The sequence below is a fragment of the Candoia aspera genome, chromosome 6 (assembly GCF_035149785.1).
Source record: "Candoia aspera isolate rCanAsp1 chromosome 6, rCanAsp1.hap2, whole genome shotgun sequence".
NCBI lineage: Eukaryota > Metazoa > Chordata > Lepidosauria > Squamata > Boidae > Candoia > Candoia aspera.
The window spans coordinates 79308374-79335003 of NC_086158.1; the positions used below are offsets into that span (position 1 = coordinate 79308374).

The 26630-nt window shown below is 39.6% G+C and overlaps 2 protein-coding genes across 3 annotated transcripts; one reads left to right on the forward strand and one right to left on the reverse strand.

Annotated features, from left to right (window-relative positions):
• Positions 1-537: 537 nt before the first annotated feature.
• DNAJC9 (DnaJ heat shock protein family (Hsp40) member C9) lies at positions 538-5548 on the forward strand. The gene is made up of 5 exons (XM_063307474.1): positions 538-741; positions 2299-2439; positions 3477-3731; positions 4218-4304; positions 5072-5548. Exons 1-5 carry the CDS (start codon positions 562-564, stop codon positions 5180-5182), a joined length of 774 nt encoding a protein of 257 aa, XP_063163544.1. The 5' UTR covers positions 538-561; the 3' UTR covers positions 5183-5548.
• Positions 5549-9334: 3786 nt separating this feature from the next.
• Positions 9335-26578, reverse strand: FAM149B1 (family with sequence similarity 149 member B1). 2 transcript variants are annotated; one of them, XM_063307484.1, is made up of 15 exons: positions 26423-26578; positions 24974-25069; positions 23899-24019; positions 23295-23434; positions 22940-23059; positions 20927-21097; positions 20403-20590; positions 18698-18831; positions 17590-17702; positions 16290-16514; positions 14097-14214; positions 12253-12378; positions 11314-11395; positions 11080-11214; positions 9335-10460 (listed from the first exon to the last, which is right to left on the reverse strand). In XM_063307484.1, exons 1-15 carry the CDS (start codon positions 26470-26472, stop codon positions 10393-10395), a joined length of 1887 nt encoding a protein of 628 aa, XP_063163554.1. In that variant the 5' UTR covers positions 26473-26578; the 3' UTR covers positions 9335-10392. The 2 variants fall into 2 exon arrangements, with proteins under 2 accessions (XP_063163554.1, XP_063163553.1); XM_063307483.1 differs by having other exon boundaries at positions 9335-10463; positions 26423-26577.
• Positions 26579-26630: the final 52 nt, after the last annotated feature.

Here is a 26630-nt window from a genome sequence, read left to right on the forward strand (position 1 = left end):
GACTGTAATCATTATTTTGCACTTTAAAGGTCTCGAGGCCGTTTCCAGAAAAACCATTTCTGAATACTTATTTAGGAAATAGCTAAACCACGAAAAGAAAAGCAGCGAGCGAAGCCCCAGGTTGGAAAAAGCCCAGCTGCAATAGGCTGTCCATCAGCTCGGGCAGGCAAACGTTTGGCTCTCACCTAGTGACCGTCCGGGTTTTTTCAAGCACACGCTAGTCTGGTACCCCTAAACTAGGATTGCGCACCACGGTAAGGGCGACAGACCTTTCCTCCCCATTATTGCTTGGAAAACGAAAGCTTCGAGAAAGACTCGGTCCTGGAGCGCATCGCTCCCGATCGACTGGGCAGCTGGCGCGCACCTCCAAACGTTCCTATCTCTACGGTTGCGCCGCAAGTCCCTTGACCTCCTTTGTTTGCGACACCTCCTGACCCACGCCGTAAAGTATAAGAGGGCACGGCTGGGGGGAAACCCGGGTGCGCGCTGCCGAGGGGGGGAGGCGGGGCCGCAGTCGCGCGTGCGCACGAGTGAGTCGAGCTCTGTTTCGCGGGAAGAAAAATGGGTCTGCTCGAGCTGTGCCGGGAGGCCTTCGGCGCTGGCGACCTCTACCAGGTGCTGGGCGTGAGGCGGCAGGCGTCGGCCAATGAGATCCGCCGTGGCTACCACAAGGTCTCCCTCCGGGTGCATCCGGACCGCGCTGACCCGGCTGCTAAGGAGCGCGCCACCCGGCACTTCCAGGTAGAGCCGAGCCGTGGGGACGCTTGGTCTTCCGAATGAGCACCTGGCCTGTTACCGCGGGAAAAAGTTACGTCGGATCAGTACGTGGATGGGAGACCACCAGGAAATCCCAGGGCTGGAAGCTAGACTGGGAAGCTTTAAAAAAAAACATCGTGGAAGAAGCAGGGGCAAACTACTTATACTGCCCCCGAAGAAAGCTGCACGAATGTCTTCATGTGGTCGCCATACGTTGAACTCCAGGGAAGCTTCAGTCTTGCTTAAATAGGCGACAGCCTTGGTTAACCTGAAAGAAAGCTAAGCTGGGTTGGACCTGGTGGTTAGTGAGAAGACTAGATTGGAAAGCGTAATGACTATCCCAGATGTAGGTGATGGCAGGGCACTTCTCATTCTGTACCTTGCCTGAGACAGAGAAATCTGGCAAGTGAACATTTCCAGGCATTGTAGCAGGAAAGGGGTCCCCCTCTCCAAAAAATGGGAGAGAATATAAATTTTGGAGGTCTACCTAGTGTGGCGATTAGCCCTGTAGAGATTCCTGCTTGGCCGCTAAACTGTTAGCAGAGGTTCTCAGGCTAGCTTGGTTTGATGCAATCCCACAGGGCTGGGGTGAAGGAAAAAGTGGGGGGGCGGTGCTTGAGCCTTTGTGCCATTCCAAGCTTATGGCATAGAAGAGAGGAAGGGTGGTGGGGCGGAAATATGCCAGATACGCCCTATTTACGGTGGAACATTTTCTGGCCCATAAGGGCATTCTTACTGTATTTAAGGTTTGAACAGGAATTATGTCAATCCCACCACTAAATTTTAAAGACTAAGGCAGTGTTTCTCAGCCTCAAGAAATTTAAGATGTGGGGACTTCAACTCCCAGAATCCCCCAGCAAGCAATGCTGGCTGGGGAATTCTGGGAGTTGAAGTCCACACACCTTAAACTTGTTGAGGTTGAGAAACACTGGATTAAGGTTTCGGTACTTACCCTGTGTCCTATTTCTGACATCTACCTGTACCCCTGTTAAGAAACACTACGCTATAGTGATTTCCAGGGCTCTTCCCCTCAGTCGTAAGCTAAATGTAAACATTTAAGCCTCTGGACACCCCACCCCATACAAGAAGCAAGGGGAAACATAAATTGGCTTCATTGGGAACTTTTTATAAGATGCTTGTAATGGTCTGGCCTATCTGATTATCACCATCCTGTGGTTTCGGTATTTAACTTTGAATTGTGGGCTGCTTGGAATCAAATTATTGAAGCGGCATAAAAGCACTTGCAGTAAATAAATTAAAATGTATTTTTTTTAAAACTTGTATCAAAAGAAAAAAATAATCTAGGTATTTTGAAGATTCTTCTGTTTTGTTTTTAAAAAGAGTTTAAAAGTTACTACTTTAAATATTGCTTACTTAGAGTGGCCCCAATTTACTTACAAAATGATAAAATATTGGTAAAATATTTATTTGCTGCTAGGAAGAATGATAATATAGCATCCTTTATCCTAAAATGGGTCCTCTGGAAGAGGCAAGGTGAAGGCCATTTACTGGATTATTGAGGTTTCTCTTGTATCCTCCTAGATCCTGGGCAAGGTGTATGCAGTATTAAGTGACAAGGAACAGCGGGCTCTGTATGATCAGCAAGGGATCGTGGATGAGGAATCGACTGTGCTGACCCAAGATCGGAACTGGGAAGAATACTGGCGGCTGCTTTTCAAAAAAGTGGGTGTCTTTACTGGATGCCAGTTATATGACTGAATTGCCAGAATTAATGTTTCCAGGATAGCATTTTGTACATCTTAAAAAGGTAAAGGTTTCCCTTGACGTAAAGTCCAGTCGAGTCCGACTCTAGGGGGCGGTGCTCATCTCCGTTTCTAAGCCTTGGAGCCGGCGTTGTCATAGACCCTTCCGGGTCATGTGGCCAGCATGACGACTCGGAACGCCGTTACCTTCCCACCGAAGCGGTACCTATTGATCTACTCACATTTGCATGTTTTCGAACTGCTAGGTGAGCAGGAGCTGGGACGAGCAACGGGAGCTCACCCCGCCGCGCGGTTTCGAACCGCCGACCTTCCGATCGACAGCTCAGCGGTTTAACCCGCAGCGCCACCACGTCCCTTTTTGTACATCTTACTGTTGTGTAAATTTTGTATAATACGTGCATTCTGTGATGGGCTTTTATCGTAGCTAAAGCAGATTACTGGGTTGTTTTTTTTTTCATTGCTTTATTGTTCCCTGATAAGGCTTAGTTAATGATGGCTATAATTAAAGGGAAGCAGTTCTGATCTTTCTGGAATCATATGTAAGTGGCAGAAATTACTAATTTTTAAACCTGTTTTTGCCAAATTACAAGTAGCTCATTGATTCTGTTCCTTTTGCTCTGTAGAGCCTAGAAATCCTGAACTTACTAGTGGACATGTGTCTTGCATATGAACTTCCCAGGCTTAACATTGGCAACTCCAAATACAGTAGAACTGGAAAATATTCAGCTTGAAGCTCACAGGAGCTGCTTCCAGTCAGTTGGTTACATTACTGAACTAGATAGATTGCTGATTTTACTCCAGACTGTCTTCTCTGGATCCAGAGTCTACATATAGAGGATCTTCTTCTTTCACAAAGGCTTAGTTCAGATGAGCTTGAATAATAGGAAAACGAAAACCTTTTAAATAACACTGAATTTAGGATTGGAAATAAGTATTTCTAACTTGAGCTTGTTAAAAAAAAGTGTTTATGGAATTTTACTTTTTTTTATCAACTAGATAACTGTAAAAGACATTGAAGATTTTGAAAAGAAATACAAAGATTCCACAGAAGAGCTGGAGGACATTAAAGCAGCATATGAAGACTTTAAAGGAGATATGGACAAAATTATGGACTCTGTGCTATGTGTTGATCATACAGATGAGCCAAGAATAAGAAAGATTATTCAACATGCCATTGATTCTGGAGAACTTCCGTCTTATAAATCCTTTGTAACTGAGTCTAAGAGAAAGATAAATGCAAGAAAAAGGAGGGTATGTTTAACTGGTGATAAGATTTATTAATGAGGCTTGTAACAAAAGACATTAAATATAATTCTAAATATATCAGTGTATTTAGCATTCAGCATTTATCTTTACATCATTACCCTCATGTTTTTAAATCAAGGTGGAATTAGTGAGGGTGCTAATCCCCTTTTTGTCCTTTTTCCTAGTGATTTTTAGAAAGTGAAGGCAGAGCATAATGAATCTAAAATTAGTAGTCAATAAATTCTTACATGAACAGAATATAAATGTATGTTTATTTGAAGATTACTAAAACAGCAATTAAGATTTTGGACTTACTCCTCAGGATTCAGGTCCAGGTCCTCACTTTATCATGAGTTCATGTATGAGTTTAGCCACCTTGACTCTCAGAATTGTTGCTATGGGAATATTTCCTTAAATATTAAGTAAACTGCAGCTGATGATTTTGATTAGGAAATAAATGTATAGTTCATTGCAGTATTGTTACTGTTTCAGGCAGAACAAGAAGCTAAAGAGGCAGAAGAATCCAGGGAAAAAATGGGACTTGGTGAAGGAGATGATGACCTGAAAGTACTAATTCAAGTAAGGTTATGGAAAGATGCTTAAAGATCTTCGAAAAAATCTTTTCTAAACAGAGTGAAGAGTTCATAAAATGTCAAAATTTAGTATACAGTGACTCACATTGGGACAATGAAGAATTTTACTTCTTGATATATGGTATGGATTCTGGATTGACCTGTAACCTTCTCATACAGCAACATCTGGTAATCTGCTTCTGACCTTTTTAACATATTTAACTAACAGGCATCTTGATTGCAGTGGCTTATAGGTGTTGTCGTTTCTTCCCTTATAATTCTTGAATAATATTTTTTATTGTTTCAACAATCTTATTTTAATTCTGCATACATTATTTTAAATAATATATATTACGCTATTGTACCGATTCTGAATTATTTTGTTAAAAGTGCGCACCCTCTCCTCATTTAGCGGCTGCAATCTCTTCTATTGACTTTGTCATTAAGTGAAATGGTAGCTAAGGGAACACAGGACTGAGAGAGATGCTGTGAAGATTGTTGGTTGCTGCCGCCTCATTGAGATAAAGTTCTCTTGTGCACTCTGCCAGCATTACTCTCACTCTGGCGTGCATTGTTGTCAGGTGCAAAAATTTGTTTGTAACTGCACATTGGTCAGAAAATTTTTTACTACCATTTCTTACCATCATATTTGTGAATAGTTGCTAAGTGAGGTAGTTGCTAAATGAGGAGTGGCTGTAATATCTTTTATAATGGAAGCTAGTATAATATTTTTTTTAACATATTTAACCAACTTGTTTTTATTCCATTTAACAGAGCAGAACTGATAGTCGAAAAAAGGAAATGGATGATTTTCTGGCTCGGATGGAAGCAAAGTATGGAAACAAATCCAAAAAAGGAGGAAAGAAAACAACAGCTAAAAAATGACTGATTTTATAAATGTTCTTCACTTACCACTAATACACAGCACATTTTCAGCAATTAATTGATGTAAAACAAAAAAATACTATGAAAATGCTGTAGGACTTTAGGTACAATTAATGAATTTCCAGCAAAGTAGCTGTGAACATTTGGAAAAAAAAAAACCTTCTGTACAGAAAACTTGATCAAAACCTTACTATATTTACACAGAATAACATTGTTCATCTGTAGAGCTGAATTTAAATTCCTCTTTAAAATTTAAACAAATGATAAAATTGTTAAATTTTAATGTATTTTTCAGAAGTGAACTAAAAATGTAGGTGAAACAAATATTTGGAAACACTTTTTTGAAATAAAATATTGTTAAGTCAACTTTTCAGACACAGCAAGTAAAACTATTATCAGAACACTATTTTTAGTCCAAAATGTCCATAGTTCAGCGCTATACATAGGGACTATATATTTCAAAAATTTCTGACAACTCTGCAAACCAATTTCATCAGTGCTGCATGAACTGAAATCTTTAATGTTAACATAGCAAGATAGAGATCTGGGGGGAAAGAGTTTCTTAAATGCAATTAGTATTTATTTATCAAATTTGTCGCCACCTATCTCCTCCCACCAGAGGGACTCTGGGCGGTTTACAACAAAAGTAATCAATTAACAGTAAATATAATATACCAATGCAATAGATAAAAATATAAATACCATTAATAAATAACAATAAAAATAGAAGTAAAAATAAAGTCCAAGTGGCAAGATTTAACACAGTCCGTGTATGTGAGGAGCATTCTAGGGTGCCAGCCATCCCCAAGTGGAGCTACTCCCTTCTCTGCCCCAAGCAAGACGGCAGAGCCAAGTCCAGGTTCCTCTGGAAGGCCAGGAGCGATGGGGCCAACTTCACCTCGAGGTAGCGTGTTCCACAGGGCAGGAGCTACTGGACAGAAGGCCTGCTTCCTAGACCCTGCCAAATGGAATTCTCTTGCAGACATGGTCCACAACATGCCCTCTCTACGTGATCGGGTGGGATGGGCTGATGTAATGGGGAAGAGGTAGTCCCTCAGAAAGCCTGGCCCCATGCCATGTAGGGCTTTAAAGGTGATAACCAACACCTTGAATTGGACCCAGAAGCAGACTGGTACCCAGCGCAGCTCGCGTAGTTGAGGTTTTTTGTGTGCCGATCTAGGGGCACCAAAAATGACCCAAGCGGCTATGTTCTGGACCAGCTGTAGCTTCCGGATACTCTTCAAGGGTAGCTCCATGTAGAGCATATTGCAGTAGTCTGTGTGGGAGATAACCAGGGCATGAGTGACTGTTTGGAGGGACTCCCGATTCAGGAAAGGGCGTAACTGGTGCACAACATGAAGTTGGGCAAAGCCTCTCCCAGCCACGGCTGCCACCTGCTCTTCGAGCAGGAGCCATAGTCCAGGAGGAACCCTGATTATGCACCAGGTCTGTCTGGGGCAGTGCAACCCCATCCAGAACCAAAGATGACAAAAGTCCCAGATACGGAACAGCCGTTAATCCGTCTTACCAGGGTTCAGCTGAAGCCTGTTGTTCCCCATCCAGGCTCCCACAGCCCCCAGGCACAGAGAGAGGGTGGTCACAGCATCGCTTACCTCACCCGGGATGGAGATGTACAATTGGGTATCATCCGCATACTGATGATACCTCACCCTGTGGCAAGGGATGATCTCAACTAGCAGTTTCATGTCGATGTTAAAGAGAGGAGAGAGGACCGGACCCTGTGGCACCCCACAAAGGAGGGGCCGCGGGCTGGATCTCTCGCTCCCTATCAACACTGATTGGGACTGGCCCTGGAGGAAGGAGGTGAACCACCGCAGGACCAAGCCGCCCACCCCCAACTCCCTGAGCTGCCCCAATATACAGTTGTATCAGTGTCTGTGAGAGTTCTTTGAATTCTCTGGATATATCTGATATAAAGAAGAATATGCATTTTCATTCTGGTGTATACATGATCACAGATAAGGATCAGGCTGAGAGCAATATAGAGAGATTTGTAAAAGCGTAGAAGGCGGCACTGGCAGGTTGCCTAATCAACCGATCAGCTGCTCAAAATGAAGTCAGCTTTCCAAAATACAGCAAGCCTGAGCATTTGCATTACAGTTCCAATGACAGGTATTGCTTCAAGCATAGAGATTCATCTGATTTTTAAACAGAATTATTAACTGATTAAATTTAATACGGCCACCCAATCTAAAGGACTCTGGGTAGCCCACAACTTAAGAATATATACAATGGCAGCAAAACGTAACAACTCAGACTGAAAAACAACCATAACAATAAAAAAATACAACAAGAACTCCACAAATACGCTAAGCCCAGGCCTGGGAACAGAAGAAATGGAGAGAGGAGTATGGAGTTCCTCCCAGTATGGAGAGGAAAGCAAGAGGGTTTATGGGCATAAATCTGCACAACCTGCAGTCCCAGGGCTGTAACCAATCCGATGGCACTGCTGATTTTCAGTGGCAAGGTCTTCTAACCATCGAGAGACAAGCAGCACAAAAACAGACCTGATATATTCCAAAAACAAAGATGTTCTTCCATTTCTCAGAGCATGTCTGCATCCATGAAATTCCTCAACCAACTGCCTCCTTGCCCCATCCAGAGTAGCTTTTAGCTGAAGAAGTGCAGTGCAATTCATAGGCAGCAAAAGATTTATGGCTTAGTGCATTGCATGAAACCTGGGCTGTCCGACTTCTTCGGAAAGCTACAGCTGAAAGAGTGGCACGGTATTGTGCATAAACTTCGCCATTCTCTTACTGTGCCTTCGTGAAAAAAATACTATCAGCTTCTATTTCTTGATAGGAGAGGCAATTCTGCTTTACCGTGTCATTCAAGCTGTTTTTCCTAAGCAAAGTGATGCATGTTTGTGTGGCTGCTTTGTGGAGGAGTGAGGGAAATCAACATGCACAACTCAGAAAAGGAAAAGCAGTTCAGGGACCAAAATCAGGAAAACTGCAAGCCAGAACTTGGTAAAATCCAAAAAGCACTACCACTAAATAATGTGGTCTGTGACCAATTTTCCTGTTCTGGTCTTGAAGTAAAAGCCTCCAGAAATGCCATAAAATAACCCCCCCCGTTTTGCCTGTAACATTTTCTAACTAGGCTGTGGCAACAGAGGAAGAAGGGAAGGAGAAATAGAGGGGGAAATAGCCTGGGTATTTGCTGTAGAATGCTAATAAAATTACTGTTTTTTTTGGGGGGGGGATAGGCATGACTGGGGAGATCAGGACAGCTACAGTAGATCTGAGTCAGCAGGCTGATCCTGCTGTTTTATTCCATGGGAGGCACAATCCCAAGTGAAAATGCCCTGATGGCTCTAGCAGAAAGTTAGACAATATTGATATAGTTACTAAAGGAACTCCAAGCGGGAGCTGAATTTTGGGAGTTGAAGTCCACACGTCTTCAACTTGCCAAGGTTGGAAAACATTGCATTAGAGAGACAGGAGTATATTTGAGGGGTCACCTCTTCCCAATCACATCTACCCATCCCATCAGGTCCAGCAGGAATAGCATGTTGCAGACCCGGTCCATGAAGGAATGTCATCTGGCGGGTCCCAGGAGGAGAGCCTTTCCTGTCGCAGCAACTGCCCTTTGGAACTTCATTCCCGCTGAGGCCAAACTGGCCCCGACTTTGCTGGCCTTCTGAAAGGGCCTGAAAATGTGGCTTTGCTATCTGGCCTGAGGATCTGGTAATGTGGGCATGGAGCCTGAAGAGTGGCTGTATTGCTAGGGAGACTGAGTGTGCTCTCCTGCAAATTATGGTTTGTTTGTTTGAACAGCTTTTAAAGTTTTTTATAATTTTTGTTATGGTTTTGGTTATTTCGTTGTATTCTGTGTTTTTAACTTTGTACGCTGCTCAGTGTCACATATGTGAGATGGGTGGCTTTATAAATTTACTAAATAAATAAATACTTTTCTGAGGGACCCTGAGCTAGCTGTCTCAGCCTACCCTGTTACACAGGGTTGCCATGAAGTTAAAACTACATAGCACAACTTACCCACCTTAAGCTCTTTTGTGAAAAATAAAATAGAATGAAATATTTAAAAATATTCTGGAAATTAGCTTCAAGAAGTCACCATTTCAAAATCCAGGTGGTAGGCCCCAACCCTGATATTTAATTTCAACTCAAATACAGTCTAGAAAATATTTTTATTTGCATAGAAAAGATACTCCATTTTACAATTTAATAAGACTCTTTCCCTATCTTGGCTCTTTTACATCTCTCACATGGTATCAGGGAAAATGCAAAGTTACCTTTACTTTATATATAGCTTTAGCAGTTAATGGCTGGCACTTACTAGTTCATCTTACTAGTCCGTCTTTGTTGAATTACATTAAAATTATGTTAGACATTAAACACAATATTCAGTGTTGCTATACTTTCTCTATTTCTAAATAACATACCTCACTGGTCTTCTCTCCTACAAAATGTAGAAAGTATTATCTCTTCCCAATGAGAAAACCCTAAATGGTTAGATTTGACTGCGTGTTGAAAAAGTTTCTTATAGGTTTTTACCAAACTTTCTCATTTACTTAAAAGGGACATTACGTATTGAGTACAGTTGAAGAATACACAACTAAAGCAGTTCCCTACAATCTTAGCCAAAGTTAAAGTTAATAAAAATTGGTTAAACATGTATGGATTTAATTGGGAAATAATGGTATCCTGCATTTAAATACATTAATGAATTCAAAGATACTGTGTTTAATCCTGGGCACATTTCAAACATCAGCTTTTTCCGAATATGTGAATACGTGAACTAGCAATGACAACCTTCAACTGTCCAGGGAAACTACTGGAAGTGCAGGCCAAGCAATAATCAAATTTAATACTATTATAAATAATATTGCTAAACATATTGCTCTTAAGTATCAATAACTAGCAAGTCATTGAACCTTAACCAGTATTGCCACTGTATCCTTAAGCCAGAGATTTTGCAATAGAACATATCAACAGCATGATACTGGAGGTCAACAGGACACATTTAGTGCTCCATAAAACAGCATGACAGTTCTGCTGGCACAACATTCCAATACAACCATGTGGTCTTTGGCAGATGTTATACAAAAATAAGACTCTTGTAAAGAAAGATTTCAAATTCTTCTGTAAACGAATTTGATATTGCTGTAGTTGAATGCTGCTTTTAAAAGCTTCAGTAGATTCTCCCTCATCTTGTAGATGGATGGTTTACAATCCCTGTCTACTTCTTGATCCAGCTTCGCTGTGAGTTCTTACCGAACCATATGACTGAAGACCTACTAAGCAAGAATGAGATACGGCTTGAAAGCAACTATACGACTCAAGTCTACTTTGCACCTGTAAAAAACTTCATTACTGCCTGCAAGACATCGAGACAATAAGCCTGTTGTAGATTCTTCAAGAATGCATCTGTATCAACTTCTTGTGTGAACCAAATCAGAGTGGAAAATCATGTAGGTTCCTCTGCAAAATTACATGTTTGCGTTTTGTCAGGAATTAAAACCAGAACCAGTTGTGTTTGAATAAGAATCATTTCAGATATTAAGGTTCTACTGATTGAGCTCATTCTACCTATCGTCTGTCTGTGGGTTTATTCTTTCTCACGCGGCATAACCCAGCGGGATGGGTTACGATTTGTCTTTCTGAAATCACTGTGATAGGATTTGGCTGCTATCGTTTCTTGTTAGACTGAGTGAATAAATTGAGTTGGAGCAAACCCTGGGGTGTATCCTGAATGATCAAAATGGTAAAATAAGATTTAAAATGTTATTCCAGATTAATAAATAAACCTTAGGCAAAAATGACAAAACACATTTCAAAAAAGATGCCAAATATTTTATGACTTGCAACCAAACAGATGATGTACATTTCCAAATCTGTTTCTTTACTTCTTACCCAGTGGAGGATGATCTTCTTTGTCCTCCTCATCTTCATCAAGAAAATGACCAAGAGGCTGGTGGTGGAAAGAATTAATATAGGAAGAGCTAGATACCCCTAAACTGGCTCCCATTACACCTACGTTTGCAGGATCTGTAGAATAATAAAGATTTCAATATTAAAGTGGCTGTGTGTTAGTTGCTCTGCAGTAAACAGTCATTTTAAACACTTAGTATTCAATTATCAACATACCTGTACCAGCAGATCCTTTACTATTTCGTGGCTGATTTGCATAATCAATAACAGTGCAAGAACGACGATATTGTGATTCTGGCTAAAAAGGTCAAATAAAATTATTATGTCCTGGATCAAATCATACAAACCCAAAATATTCAGCAGACATAATCACCCCGACTGCTGCAGAACTCAGCAGAATCTTACTGGTTCCCACCCATCCTCACTGCACATAGTGTGCACAGAGGTAGGTCTCCAGGTTATTCTCTTAAGGGAACACATTCTGGTATTTGTTTGGATGCAAGTAAATCTCTCTGCTTGATCTGGGACATTTCCTGGGAAGGTCACATGCAGAGCGAGAACTATTAAGCAGTGGAACAGCTTGCCTCCGGGAGTTGTGGGTGCTCCATCACTGGAGGTTTTCAAGAAAAGATTGGACAAGCATTTGTCCGAGATCGTATGAGGATTCCTGCCTTGAGCAGGGGGTTGGACTAGGACCTCCAAGGTCCCTTCCAACCCTATGATTCTATTATTCTATGATCCCCGGTGGTCAATAGGTTTATAGGAACTGAAAGCCATGCATGCAAAGTTGAATTCAAGCATAAACATTAATCTTTTTTTCTACTTGACATACAAAACCCATGATCTGTAAATCCACTATGACTAAAAGAAACTGCATCCAGCACCAACTTCTGGTGGAAGAAAGCCACAGATCCTTAAACATAGTAATTTTTGTATTATATCAAACATTCTAATTCAACTATAGCCAATCAGTTATAGCAGTCTGGAAATCTGACCTGAACAAATAATGTTTGTACAATTAGAATAGGAAGCGTTTCAGCCAACACATTTTCCCTTCAGACCTCCAACAACCTGTGCATCTTGGTGTTTTCCTGAGAGGTCCCCAAAAGAAGGAATGCTAGATTCTAGCATAGATGCAATTTTGATACACCTTACCCAAAATGCATGTGATGTATTGGGCCTGGAGAAACTTTCAGGTAATACAAATCTCTCATGTACTGGTTGATGGTTAATTTCATCTGCTACTGCACTACGAGCCCGGTTGGCATTTCCCCGGGATTTCTGCAACATAAAGAGAGATAATTGGTTTTATATCCCAAAGAGCTATTGAAAAGTTTGGAGATAAGTATCAAATATATAGAGCAGTTCTAACTTCCAGATGCTTGGCTGAAGAGACGGTGCCCAGGAATATTTTATGCAACTTTCCTACCAGTTCCCTAAGTCTTGATTTAACCTAAAATCTAGAATTTGGGAAACAGGTGTTGTGGTTGTCTGTCTACTACCTTTGCCCAGGTTCAGTGCTGCCTTCAAAGTTCAGAGGGCCTTATTCAAGAGATACTGTATTTCTATATAGGAGGAGGAAAGTTGAAGGTTTCTGTACACATAATGCAAGTGTTTGTCATGAGTCACAGCAATCAGCCTTACTGGACAGTTGAGTTGAACTCCACCTAATTTGCAAACAATATCAACATTGTTCACAGTTTCTAGATCATCTGTTTCCCATAGCATCTCTCAAGGATTATGCATCCCATTATTGTAGGCTTTTATTAGCATATCTCAATGAGTATTTGTAGAAAAAAACTGAAAGCCACTAATGAAAAATTTCCTTCTACAAGTCCATGGAGATGGCTTAGAGAGAAGACAACACTCCATAAAGTCTTACATAATGGGCATTATGCTGGTGGTAGCATCTAACTGTCTTACCCCAGAATCAGTTGCCAACATACTCTGCTCATACAAACATTACTTATATTAAACAAAACTATACTATTCTCTAGGCTCAGATACCTCCTTCCGCCAAATTCTTATTCAGGAAGTCCATAATTTGTTCTTAAGGGGTTAGGATGGGGAGGAAGACCTGACCAGCAGACAACAACTCTGCTGGGAGATGAGTTTTGCCTGCAGAAAGCCACCACCAGTGGCATTCCTCTCAACAATAATGCAGATAATATATGACATTGAAATGGGACTTTCTGGAAATCTGGGGTGAGCTTTCGTTTTGCTGAATTCAAATCTACTTCATTCTACAATAGTCCTGGAGTGAGCACTTTAGCTACGTCACTCTGGAACTATTCTGGCTATTTACTGTGTCCTCCCTCTACTGTTTTCAATGGAGACGTTTTAAAATGGAAAAAAAAAAAGCAAGACTGAAAAATCTGGCAAACCCAGACCTTTTGCCCTGGGTTAAGTAAGCCATCTGGATTTAAGATAAAGCACCCCAAGATCTGTAAGAGCAGTAACCTATGATTTAGATTATTTAGCCTAAACAATTAGAAGAAAGAGCAACCTCTACTCTCCTCTGATCAACCCAATGCTTGCTTGTGTTTCTAGGCCAGCATTTCTCAACCTTGGCAACTTTAAGATGTGTGGACTTCAATTCCCAGAATTTCCCAGCCAACCATGAGAAAATCTGCCTTCTCTCCCAGGCATTAATGTTGTTAATGCAGCCTAGCCTGTGTGTGTTTTATTTTATGCTTTCTGAAGACTTTTTGTCTGTATGTTGTTGGAAATTTTTGCAGGGTGCCTCAACTATGTTTTTAAGTGACGGTTGTTATTACGTGATTTTATTTTTCTATTTGCCACCCAGAGTTACACTGATTGAGGTAAATCGCCACATAAATATGTTTAATAAATAAACACACACACACATACACACACACACACAGATCATTGTTTTGTATTTATATGTGGGGCAGAGTTTTAATTTTAAAATGTTACATTCTAAAGACTTTTTTTAATTGGAGATAAAGCAAGAAACAAAAAAAAGGCAGCTGACTTACCATTTGCTTTTGAGATGCTACATGTTCCGTCCCTTCTATGGTACTAATAGGAGGCAGGAGATTATTTCTGCTTAATGGCATTGGAGAAGGTGATGACAGCTGCTCATTTGCAGCAGAGCTGGCGGAAGAAAAAACAGCAATTACTAAACACTGTCCAGTTCTACTAGAAATGGCAAGGCTGACATGAACTTCGTTAAATGACCAAATTAAATACTGTGTGCACTGCAAATTGAAGCAGTGTTTGCTTGATGGCCTGGGAGCTGATGAGACTAAGCAAGCAGTGAATTCCACATTAGGTGCATTCCAATGGAGATGAGAAATGGAGAGTCTATCATGATTTTATCAAGGTTTCTTTCTAGTATTATATTAAATCGTAATACAAAGTAGCCAAAACCAATTTTCCCCTTACCTTAAGAACAAAATTATATATAAAAAGCATAACAATCATCTACAGCAGTGTTTCTCAACCTTGGCAACTTTGTGTGGAGTTAAAGTCCATGCATCTTAAAGTTGTCAAGGTTGAGAAACACTGATCTATAGGAAACTCCGCACCCTTCATTTTTAATTTCATAACTAAGTAATGACAGGGTTGCTTTTACTTAATTTGATTTCTGTCTTGCCTTTTGTTCAGAAGAGGACATACACAGCTCTTTCTCATCCTAGTTTTCCGCACAATAACAATCCTGTATGATATGTATGCTGAAAAAGAGAGACTGGTCCAAAGTCACCAAGTGAACCGCTGTGGCTAAGGGGAGAATTGACCCTGGATCACCCTAGTACCAATCCCTCTCTTGCAATTCACTTCAGAATGCTACCTTTTTATACTAGCATGTATCTGTTTCAGTCCTACCAAATATTCACAACTAAGCCTATTCAATGAACCGAGATGCAATTCTAACTAGTCATTGCCTGGAAGAAGTACTGTGATCCAGATGCAAGAAATATGCAAACAAAGAAAGTGAGCTATCCTTTGCATCTGAAGTCTACAGCATCACACAATGGAGCTAAACGCCTGACCCATCAAGCATTCAATAAGGTGTTTTCAACTCAGATTGAAACTGATGGGCCCAGAGAGGCTGTTGCAGAAGTTGTATCACCTTCTTTAGCTTTTTGCACTTACCCACCAAGTGAGCAGGTGGTGCATACTCCAGAAATAATCCATCAGTATATCCAAGTTGCAACGGGGACATATATATAGTACTTCTAGATTCATACTTGATTATTGCAAGGGATGATTATTGTACTCCCTGAGGCTGGAGAACAGAAGATAAACAATCTCCAACCATCACATCTCTTAGTTCTATACGGAACTCAAAGAAAGCACTAAACTTTCTAGTCCTCTGCACGTATTTACTGAAGGATGTATCCCTCAATGCCAGAGGTGAAAAAACAAGCTTTAGGGACAAAATGTAGAAGTAAAGAGCAAACAGTATTATGAAGAAAAAAATCAAGATAAAATCAAATCAAATTTTATTCTTAATGGTACTATATTAAAACATGAATAATAATCTAATTCTAATTGCACAATACTCTTAATCTGTGAGAAGACAACAGGTATTTTGCAAATAAATTATCTTACTTTTTTTTTTTTTTTTTTGGTTTCTACATAACTAACTTTGGGAAGTTCTCTTATGCAATTTAATCCTGTTTCTGTACTTAATAATGCCAATTTTCCATGACTACAGATTCACCTTCATTCCTTTTAAAAATATACCCTACTACAGGCATGGCTCAAGTTACAGTCACATTTTTCCCATTTCCTCTCCCCTTTCTTTCCTAGATTTTTAATCTGGTTGCCCAATCAGTAGTTCTTGGAATATGGAAAGCTTTCAATTATTTTGAAATCTTAAATTGGCCTAATAAAGTAATGCCTCAATATTGTTAATTTTTATCCCCAAGGTCAATACAGCTATTATTTTCTCATACTTGACTGTTTGTTCATCTACTCCATTTCTGATTTCCACAAATTTTGGTTCCATAATGGTTTTTAAATGTTTTGTATTGTTTTTAATGCTTTTAAATTATTTTTGTTGCGGTTTTTCGGCTATTTTGTTATATCGTTTTGTGTTTTTTAACTTTCTACGCCACTCAGAGTCATGTATGTGAGATGGTCAGCTATACAAATTTATCAAATCAATCAATAAATAATACTAGGAGAGGAAGGGATTCAACTAATTTTATGTATCAACATACAGTCGAGTTCCCCTGATGACTTCATCTATGGGTCTTGGGGTTCCTGAGCGAGAATGGCTGGCATTGATAGGATGCAAGGTACGTGGCGGTGGGTTACGCCTTCTAGCAGACTGCGCAGAATAGGATAGGGAAGAGGTGCTGAGCTCAAGGGGGCGATTTGGCCGAGCTCTGGTGGACAAGATAGAACTGGATCCTGGCCTCAAAAGCCATCTTTCATCGCTATCTCTAAAACCAAGAGAGGGAGAAAAGGCACAAGAATACAATGAACTATTAATCAACTTTCATACTATTTGGGTAAATTATTTAGATATAGGATGAAAATTGTATATCAGCACAAACAAATCATCTTTCTGCTCCATGAAGCCTACTTGCTTAAACTGCTGACAAATTTTGTTTCTGTTCCAACTAAGGCTGATTTAAAAGCAAAAAGATGTTAATCAGAGCTATTCTGGTTTAGCTACCATGACACTGAACAAATCCACAGCATATTAACTAAGAAATTTAAAATCTCATTGAGTTCAGTGTATACCAAGTCACAAAAGCTACCTGATCTTGGCGGATCTTAAAGCTAAGCAACATCAGACCTAGCTGGAGCTTAGATGGAAGATCACCAAGAAACCCCAAGAGTTATAGACAAGACTGGAAAGTTGAAATAATACCCTAGAAAATAACAGTGATAACTCCCTTCTGTATTATATGGGTACATCCATAGAGCCACCAGGAATCAAGCCCGATGCAAGGGAATCTTTATCTCTACACTATCTGTTACAATTTTATCTTTTTATTTAAATTTTAGCTCCTGTCAGTTATAAAATCTAATTATATTTAATGAACTATCTTCATTAAGGCATATAAATAAGGATCCCAATTCTACAACATAATAGATCATGTGTTTAAACAAAAGCATCTCACATTTTTACTGGTTTAATACAACCTAATACAGTGCTTCTCAACCTCGGCAACTTTAACATGTGTGGACTTCAACTCCCAGAATTCCCCAGCCCGCTATGCCGACTGGGAAATTTTGGGAGTTGAAGTTCACACATCTTAAAGTTGCCAAGGTTGAGAAATACCGATCTAATATAAAAAGTCTTTAAAATTAGACATGTTTTAACTAGTTACCTGACTAATTATTTGCAGAAGTATTCTGTTTCCATAGGATACAAGAAGAAAAAATATTCAAAGGTCAACTCTGAAATTATCTGTCTGAACAAAGATTGAGCCCTGAATACTTCAGATTCATCTTTATAACTGGAAAGCCAGCTTTACACAGAACAAACAAATTCTTGTTAATTCTTACAATATTTTGTCCATCAAGGGCAAGTTCCTTTGATGTAAAGGCATCCCATGAATTATCATCAAGCCATTCAAATTACGTTGTGGGCCAGCACTTGTACCTTGAGAAATATTTACCTGTAGATTACAAGAAATTAAATTAGGTCATAATTAAACAACAACAACAGAAGTTCATTCCCAGTAGTTCATTCCCAGTGGCCATTTCTATTAAAAAGGATAAGAAAAGAGAAAGTTATTTTCTACATTTGTAAAGGAACTGTTCCCAAGTATTATGCAATAAGCCACGAAGATAGATAGAAAATCTATAGAAATCAAATAAATAAATGCTTTAATTTTGGAAGAAATGTTGTTTATTCTATAATAAAACTTCACAAACAAGGTACTAATTGATCTAAAGCAATGAAGTAAATGTAACATAAATGCTTTAAGCTCAGATTTTTATGCCACCTTTGTAAGTAAATATTTATAGTAACATCATTAAATTCTACTCTTTGTAAGTACTGTCAACTCAGTCCCAAGCATGGGCATCTGACAAGCAACTGGGGCTGGCTGTATCTGCCTTTTGAGTACCATACATATGATAAGGTATAATGAAGATTATACAGGAAATGAAAGAGAAAGAAATAAAAAAGGAAAGAAACTGAATTAAACAGATCTAACACAGATTAAACCATGGATAGTATACTATTACAGGATTTACTCACATGCAGAGTATGCACAGCGACAATTAGAATATATTTTAAAAACTAATGTAGGTTAACTTTAAATTAGAGAAATCACATTCCTCTCTGATCTCCATTAAGCTGGGCAGTATCAGAGTTAACATCTCCTATGATTAATCAAAGCTTCACATAGTACTGTACTCTCAAAGAAACTGAATGCTTGTATTCCAGCTCTGTATACTTCAATCTCCTCAAAATATAAAAAAGAACATTTGCAACCCAAGAAAAAGTATTCTAAAAGTTGTGATAACATGTGACAAAAATAACATTTTGGAAGGACAACTGGTCAAGGCATTGCAAATTCTAATTTTCAGGCAATAAGTATGACAACTGTCATTGGCTAGTTTGTATCTCAGCTCTGGTACAAATCATGATACTTATTAAACTTACCACATTTGAAGGGATAGAGGGCATCTTGGTTTGTGGCATTCGAGGTAATACCAAAGGCAAAGGTTCAAACTGCATAAAAGGACTTCCTGAATCTGTCCTGTTTGTTTCTACAGAAATGACATTCTTCTCATCATCTATCAAAATCCCAAACAAACAGGAGGCATTATTTGGGTGAGATCCTTATAAGCAAGATTTTCAGATATTAAGAAAACCTATATCCTGATTTCTGTCATAATTGCTTAAAACACTACAGCAATAATTGACTGATTTAACACCTGATCATTTATTTAATACTTACTTAATACTTGATAATTTAACAAGTATCAATAGATTTTAAACAAATTAAATGTAACATGGTATTCTTGGTAAATTGGAATCAATAATGCAGTAAGTATTTTTACCGTTAGTTTTTTCAAAGCCCACGATTACGAGAAGTTGTAAGAGCCCAGCTGCTTAAAGAATGAAATAATGAGATCTCAGGGGGACAACACAGATTCCTTCTCGTATTTTAAGAACCTAATCCAGCCCTTGGCAGAAACAGCTAGGGGTGTGCACTAAACCGAATCTGCTTTCTTTCAAGTCCCAAACAAACACATCCCATTTCAGAAGTTCTGCTGAAACATTCCAGCTGGGGTACAATTCAGCAGAAACAAAACCCAGACTGTATATGCGTGGTTCTGTTCTTCAGCTGAAGTGCAACCTGCAAGGAACCTGGAATGATTTCTCAAGTGGGTTGGACAAGTCTGGGGTGAGTCACTCCCTCTTTCTCTCCCAGCATATTTCGTCCTCTGATCTCCACGGTGCCTGCCTCCCTCCCTGCTTCACTCAGCTGCCACTATCAAAGCCCCAGCATGGCATGTCCCGCTGGCCTTCCTTTTCCCCTTCCCTATTACATCCCGTGAGCGTACCCACCCCCTTTTCTTCCCAGAGCCTTCCTTTCCCTCCCTCTTCCCTCCCTTCAACTGCCCCCGTCACCAACATCCTTGGCTTTTTCACACTCTTCCCACCCCCAAAACACTTTGGTCCAGAACAACCACATTTTGGTTCAAATCCAGAACAAAACAACCCCATTTCATTTCATATCCAGGCCAAAATTTCATGTTTGGGTTGAGTTGTAAACCACTCAAAAGCAGCTGTTTGATATATGGAGTGATTTGTGCACCAACCATTTAGCCCACCCCTAGAAGCAGCTATTTACTTTCCCAAGAGAACTGTTTCTTGCAGACTGACACTACAAATGTCTTACGTAATTCTGGCAGGGTTAGAACAAGGGTGACAAGAATGTGAAGATAGGCTCTAGTTAGATTTGGCATCAGGGATTTCTAAATGCAACACTACCCTGCCTTATGAGCAGAAACATCTTCAGAGGAAAATACACAGACGGTTCTAGTCCAAAAACAGCTTAGAAGGATGGAATACAAATAAAATGAATTTGTCAAGCATAGCTTAAAACATTAATACTTAGCATTATTAAAGAAAGACCCAAATATAGCATCAAAAAAGCCCAATACTATTTTAACAGCTGTTGAACACTGTTAAGTACCTTCTTAAAATATGATTTACTGTATCAGACTGTATTCAGGCCAGTGCAATATTACAAAAGCACATACTTACTAATGTTCTATTTGTATTAAAAGGACATTTTGGAAAAGAGCTTTGGAAGAGGCATGAATTATACAGATAAAATTGCAGCCTAAAGACAAACCTGAGGTTGGACCTTCCCAGTGTCTGCAGATTAGCTGCTCCATATAGCCTAAGACTTCACTCCACACATCATCAAATACAAAAGAAAGAACGGCATCTCTCATGCAGCATGATGGCGAGATTGGAGGAAACCCTAATTTCCGTCTTTCTGATGAAAGTCCCATTTTCCATTCGTGCAACTCTTCTTCCCTTTGAAAAAAGCATGTAAATATTACAGCTGTACAATACTTAACCTGTTGACTTGCAGTTTCTCAAAGAGTTTCATCTGGTCCCTACGTCCGTTCAGCATCTATACGAAACTGCTAGTGGGTGGTCAACTGGATCTTCAGAGTGGGATGTCATTAGTCAACTGATGACCCTTAATTCTACTGCTGGGGCAGAGTTAAGATGGCGATGGAGCAGCAGCTTCCCTGCTGTGCTCCTTATGGTATTTTATTTGTTTTATCTGTTTTTACAAATAGCTTAGCTACACTTCTTAATTTTTATCTTGTTTTATTTTAAAAAGCACATGTATTCAATACCTACACATCTCTGCGGTCAAACGCTAAGTATTCCTCCATTATTCCTTCAGAGATAATCATTCCATCTTCCTCTTCTTCACTCTCAAACAAATTCATTTCAGAGATTTTTGAAAAGTTTTCTTCTTTACAAATGGGAGAAACAGAAAGGGGAACCTTTTTGCCCCAAATAGTAAACCTGAACAACAAACAAGGCTTTTTAATGGCAATAATCAAGAAAGTTCAGCTTCATTCTCTTCAATTTCAAATGTATAGAGAATCTATTGTTTGTTTGTTTGTTTGTTTGTATTTAAAGTTTTTATATCCTGCTTTTTTGTAGAAAATGGTACTCAAGCAGCTTTCACATTAAAAAAGACTGTCTCCACAAACACTGTGACAATTTCAGGCTTCACACAATGGAAAAAAGGAAGAAAAGCAGACCACTCTATACCGTGTATGTACCTCGATGTGTACACTACTTAATTAGTTTTAAAAATAAACAAAAGATTATAGTTCCATACAGTTTTTAAAACAAAAATCAAGGTACAGGTCATCCTCATTTAGCAATTGCCTTGGATAGTGACCATTCACAAATACAACAGTAATAAAGGGTAATAAAAATTTCATTTTCTGACCAATGCATGCATTTATGACAACAAAAGCCTTCAGTGTGAAAACTGATTTAGATCTGGTCAGTTTCAGGAAGCAGAGCCCAGGGGAGGGTTCTAATCAACTAATTAAGGTCACAGAGCTGAGCTTGTTAACTTGCCATTAGCATTTTTTTTACTGAAGAGCTGCACTGCAGAGAAAAGCAGCTCAGGTAGAGATAGCTTGTTTAAGCAATCTCTCTGTCCTGCAAGGGGGCAAAAATGGGGGCGGGGGGGGACCAGATCAGGCACAGGACATTGTACAGAGAACTTTATCTAAATGAGATGACAGTAAACAGCAATCTTCTCAGCCTTTCTCTCTCTGTTACTTGGTTTGCTTAGTGACCATGTCGCTCAGAGACCATTTCTCTGGCACTAATTGGAGTCACTAAATGAGGACTACCTGTAGACATAAGCTTGCAATATTCTGTTCAAATATATCCTGAATGGGATACAAAGAATGGAATCTGTCGATATTCTTCTCACATATGGAAGATCTTACTTTTTCCCTTCTTAACTGTACTGGAGAGGGAAAGCTTAGATGCAGTCATAATATGAAAGCAGCAAAAAATTATTCATAGCCTTTTTTTGAAAATATTAGGCTTTTGGCCATACAGACTTAATTTGGACAGCTATCACCCTCAAAATGTTCTAACTATCCTTAATCCAACTTTATTCTCTCACTTCTTCAGGAGCAGTTTTCTTAATTTATCCAAACAGCATTTGCCCCCACCCCCCAACCAAGTTTCTGCTGAGATTAAAATGATTATTCTGAAAATACTGGAGTCGGAATAACTGGTAGTTACAATGCTAGACTCTTCATTAATTCATTAGGTTGTATGCACTGTTTCTGTATTACTATGTACATGACATTTGATTATCCATTGGCATGGCAACAACTACCATTCTATCAATATTTAAGTTATTATCATTGTCAGGAGCTCAGATCCAAACAGCAAATCAATTACTAGCCCAGGGCTTTCTGTTTTTTCCCTCTGAGCAGCCCACTTGCAAACAGTAACTAAACTTTTGCTTTTTTTTTTCCATATAGCTTCTAATGAAATTATCTCCAATTTCAAAACCAGCATACCTTCTAATATAGACAGCAGGCAGGCAAAGAAGTTTCCGGATCGTTTGTAGCCAGGCCAATACTGTCAATACTTGTTAGGAATGTGGATCGTACATGGAAGGGATGCACTATTAACAAAAAAACTGGTTTGTACAGAAAACTTCTCAAAAAAGGAATGGTCTGAATAGTTGAATATTCACCTCTTGAAATGAAAACAAGGTTGTGATTTTAAAAAGTTCACTTTCTGCTGCAGATGACAAGGGCTTAGTTGGTCAAAAATAATAACTGCAATCCTTGTGAAGCGTTAGTGATCGCAGGCACTTACTCACTAGGATCTTTCTCTTGCGTGGGACTCACGTCTGATGAAGTTAAAGTGCTGCATGGTGAACTAATATACCATCCATAGCCTTCATCGTTGGGTATCACTACTTGTTTCCCTACAATCCTAAGGTCAAAAAGAAGATCATTAAAATATTAATTGCTTTGAGTAAGCTTATCAAACATTATCTGGTCTAAAAAGAACACCAAAGGCATCCAGCGATTATGCTAAGGCCACAACCCAAAAAAGCTGTTTGCATGTTACGAAGGACACCACCATAAATGTAAACACAGCAGCATCCAATAACTCAACTGTTCTCCAGTATACTGAGGCATCTAGTAATAATTTATATGTGAGATACCTGAGGTGAGGAAACCCTGACATCCATTGCTGGCACTCTTCTTCTAGGCCAACATATAAACATGTGTTTTGTTCATAAAGGATCTCATCAATGTCTCTGAATATTTGCTGAACTTGCCGTGTAGCAGCCTTATCAAATTCCTAGGGGGGGGCAGGAAGGCAAAAAATTTAGTTGAGAAAGATACTGACTTGTTTCTTGGGAAGATGTAAGACATTAATCATGTCCTCAGAAGGCTTTTTTCTTACAATATAAAGATCAAATTAATGTAAAATAAAGTCACCTAAAACAGGTGAGTGCTGGCTGAGAAGATAAACGGAGGCATCAGATGCTCAGCGGAATCTCCCAAGTTTACAGAACTAGAAAAAAACATTTAGAGGGAAACCCAATTGTAAATTGTAATAATAACGATCAAGGTCATTAGATTCTGGTTTTGACTTTTAAAAGGAGCAGAAATATTTCAAAATTCGTAGAGGCTATCTTCCAATCTGGTTTGTGAGCTCATTTATCAGGATCGATGTGTGAAAGCGTACGAAGTTCCTTATGAGAATCTAAACTTAATCAGCCAAATGACTGTTATAATTTAACATCAAAGGACAATACTCACATCATAGCCCCAAGAAAAAACAGAACTGTCTTCAGTGGAGGTGCCTGTGAAGCTCTGACAAGCAGACCATGAGTTTCCATTGTCTACTTGGTAGTTTGACTCTTTTGTACTTTCAGGCTCACTAAAACACATGTTTTGGGGGGAAGAGAAAAAGGGTAAATCAGTTTTAGAGAAAGAAATATGCACATTGATGACTTTAATTTTTTCAAATAAAATAGTATGTGTGTGTGTGTGTGTATATATATTATACTTATGCATAATTTGAAGTCTTGGAAAATATAGTGCATTTCAAATAAAATACATCTACATCTGAAGGCACATTTTCAGGGCATCGTAAATATATAAATGTAGAAAACGCTGTTAATAGTTATTTATTTATTGTAATAATTAGACAATGCATTGATTTATTACCTTTGTGCTATCTTGTTACAGTTATAGCAACTGTAATAATTAATTAGAAACATGTATCTATTTATTAAAGTGAAGTCATATTTTAAATCACTGCAATCCATGATTATAATTAAAAACCAGTGATTTATTAAAACACCATTAAAACAGGAGATCTGCACTTTATGAATAAATAAAATGTTTTATATGAACATTTTTTTAAGAACTGTCGTCTTATCCTGGACCAAGAACAACTCAGTTACAGTTATACAATTAAAAGTTAAAGTCAAAAAAATATTTTAAAAGGTTGATCCTCATATAAATATGTTCTACTCAATGAACTGGATGCAGATGAACAAGGCCTGATCTGGGAACACTGAAAAAAGTTGTACCTCATGCCTTTGCTGTCTAATGATGACAATTTAAAACGTATTTTACTTTATACATATGATCATTGCTGGCTTCCAGAATGGTTGTGCTCTATCATCATGGCTAAAAAATACAGTCCTGATTCATACACCGTGTGGCCTGTTTCTTTTGATTTTAGCATTACGTGCAAACACAACCATTTAACATAGCTTTTGAACAGAGGTGTAGAAAAAGGAAATGGAAGTGGATATAAGAAAGGCTCTTTTATAACCTTCTCTCTCCCAACCCTCCAACACTAATAACTGTACAATCCCAATACCTTGAAATATCTTCTTGACTTTCAGTGGATGGGTAACTGTCGTCCAGTGAGTCTGGCAGGGGATGATGTTCTAAGGTATTTTTTGTAAGTCCTCGACTAAAAATAAATTAAAATGTCATTTGCTTGGTGACACTGAATTTCTTCAAATCAATAAGCAACTAGTATTAAAATTAGTAGAAGGTGTTATAGTATTCTCATTAATTTTAACAGGAAATTCCTGGTTTATTAGCTAGAAACTTTTGCCCAATTCTCTCTTAAAGCACACTTATCAACAACCTAACCACAGTTGATGAACCTGAAACAGCTGAGGTTCACTCCAACTCTGTAGCAAAATCAGTCAGCTTATGCTATCCTGACTATGGAAATTTACTGTAGCCTGGTAAGTTCCTAATTTTCCAGGTGGAAAAATGCCAAAAGTTAATCTTCCTATTAACTTTTGGCATTTTTCCACATCTGATTCATCACCAGAATATGTGAACAACGAATGAATGGATGTCCTAACACTGTTATGTAAACATATATGATGTAGTATTATTACAAGCCTCTCCCCCAGAAGCATATTAAAACCAAAGATCTGGTTGAAACAACATGGGATTTACTCATTTATGATTTAGCATGTTATGTGAACTATTATGGCTTGAAAATCATGCCTGTACAAACCCAGATTAGTAAACTTATGAACTCTCTGCTTCTCATTGCATGTTGTGCAACTCAAGCCCCCTGAGATGTAAGCAATACATCATGCCTAAACAAATCATGCTTTAGTGCCCTGTGTGAACCTAGTTTTATTTTCCCTGAAGTGATAAAGGGAACTCTAAACAGTTTATGCCACTGGAGGTGGGAAATTTGCTGTGCATCTGCATATAAAAATTCCCTGATCATGAAAGTCTATAAAGCTTTTCTGTCTGCTAGGTGTCTTGCGAAGGGTAGTGCTCTATCCATAGGGCAGTGTTTCTCAACCTTGGCAACCTTAAGATGCGCGGACTTCAGCTCCCAGAATTCCCCAGGCAGCGTTTGGGAGTTGAAGTCCGCGCATCTTAAAGATGCCAAGGTTGAGAAACACTGTTACAGGGACATGCAGTCTGATACGGGACAACACAAGCACATCCCAACGAAGCTGCAGAGCTCGCTCCTCTCACAGGCCCCGTGACCCCGAAGACGACTGACCCCCCTCCCGCCCAAGGATGCGCCCGCCTGTCTTTAAAGCAGTTTGCACCAACCCGCGGGTGTCGTGCCGCCTCGAGCCGCTAGGGGGAGCTCTGTGGGAGTGCTCGGGCAAAGAACGTGGGAATAACAGAGAAGGATCAGACGGAGAGGGCAGAGAGAGCCTCGACAGGCCGCGGCGGGGCTCCCTTTGGAAGGCAGGTGGGCTCTCCGGAAGGGCTGGGAGCGCCGGGAAAGGCTCAGAGGGACCCGCGCCTTGGGTTTATCCAGGAGGACGTCACTCACATCCCCTGGGCGTCGGGGGGCACCGGCTTCCGGGTGTATCGCGAGATCATCCTCTCGCCTCAGCGCTTCATCTCGGTCCTCGTCGGCGCAGCCGGCTGGCCGGCTCGGCCCCGGCCGCCATGGCGACGCCCCCTCCTTCCCCTCCCTCTCCGGCCCAGCGGAAGTCTCCTCTCTATGGTGAAGGGGGAGGTGCAAGGCGCGGCGCGCA

Bases quoted from the DNA above. Each gene is read 5' to 3' on its own strand.
- FAM149B1 (XM_063307483.1), bottom strand. From the start codon at position 26,472: ATGATCTCGCGATACACCCGGAAGCCGGTGCCCCCCGACGCCCAGGGG. The intron at 24,020-24,973 runs GTATTGGGATTG...CATGTGTTTTAG, and splicing joins AGTCAAGAAGATATTTCAAG to TGAGCCTGAAAGTACAAAAG. The intron at 21,098-22,939 runs GTAAGTGCCTGC...TTTGTTGTTCAG, and splicing joins CAAGAGAAAGATCCTAGTGA to GTTTACTATTTGGGGCAAAA.
- DNAJC9 (XM_063307474.1), top strand. From the start codon at position 562: ATGGGTCTGCTCGAGCTGTGCCGGGAGGCCTTCGGCGCTGGCGACCTC. The intron at 742-2,298 runs GTAGAGCCGAGC...GTATCCTCCTAG, and splicing joins GCGCCACCCGGCACTTCCAG to ATCCTGGGCAAGGTGTATGC. The intron at 2,440-3,476 runs GTGGGTGTCTTT...TTTATCAACTAG, and splicing joins GGCGGCTGCTTTTCAAAAAA to ATAACTGTAAAAGACATTGA.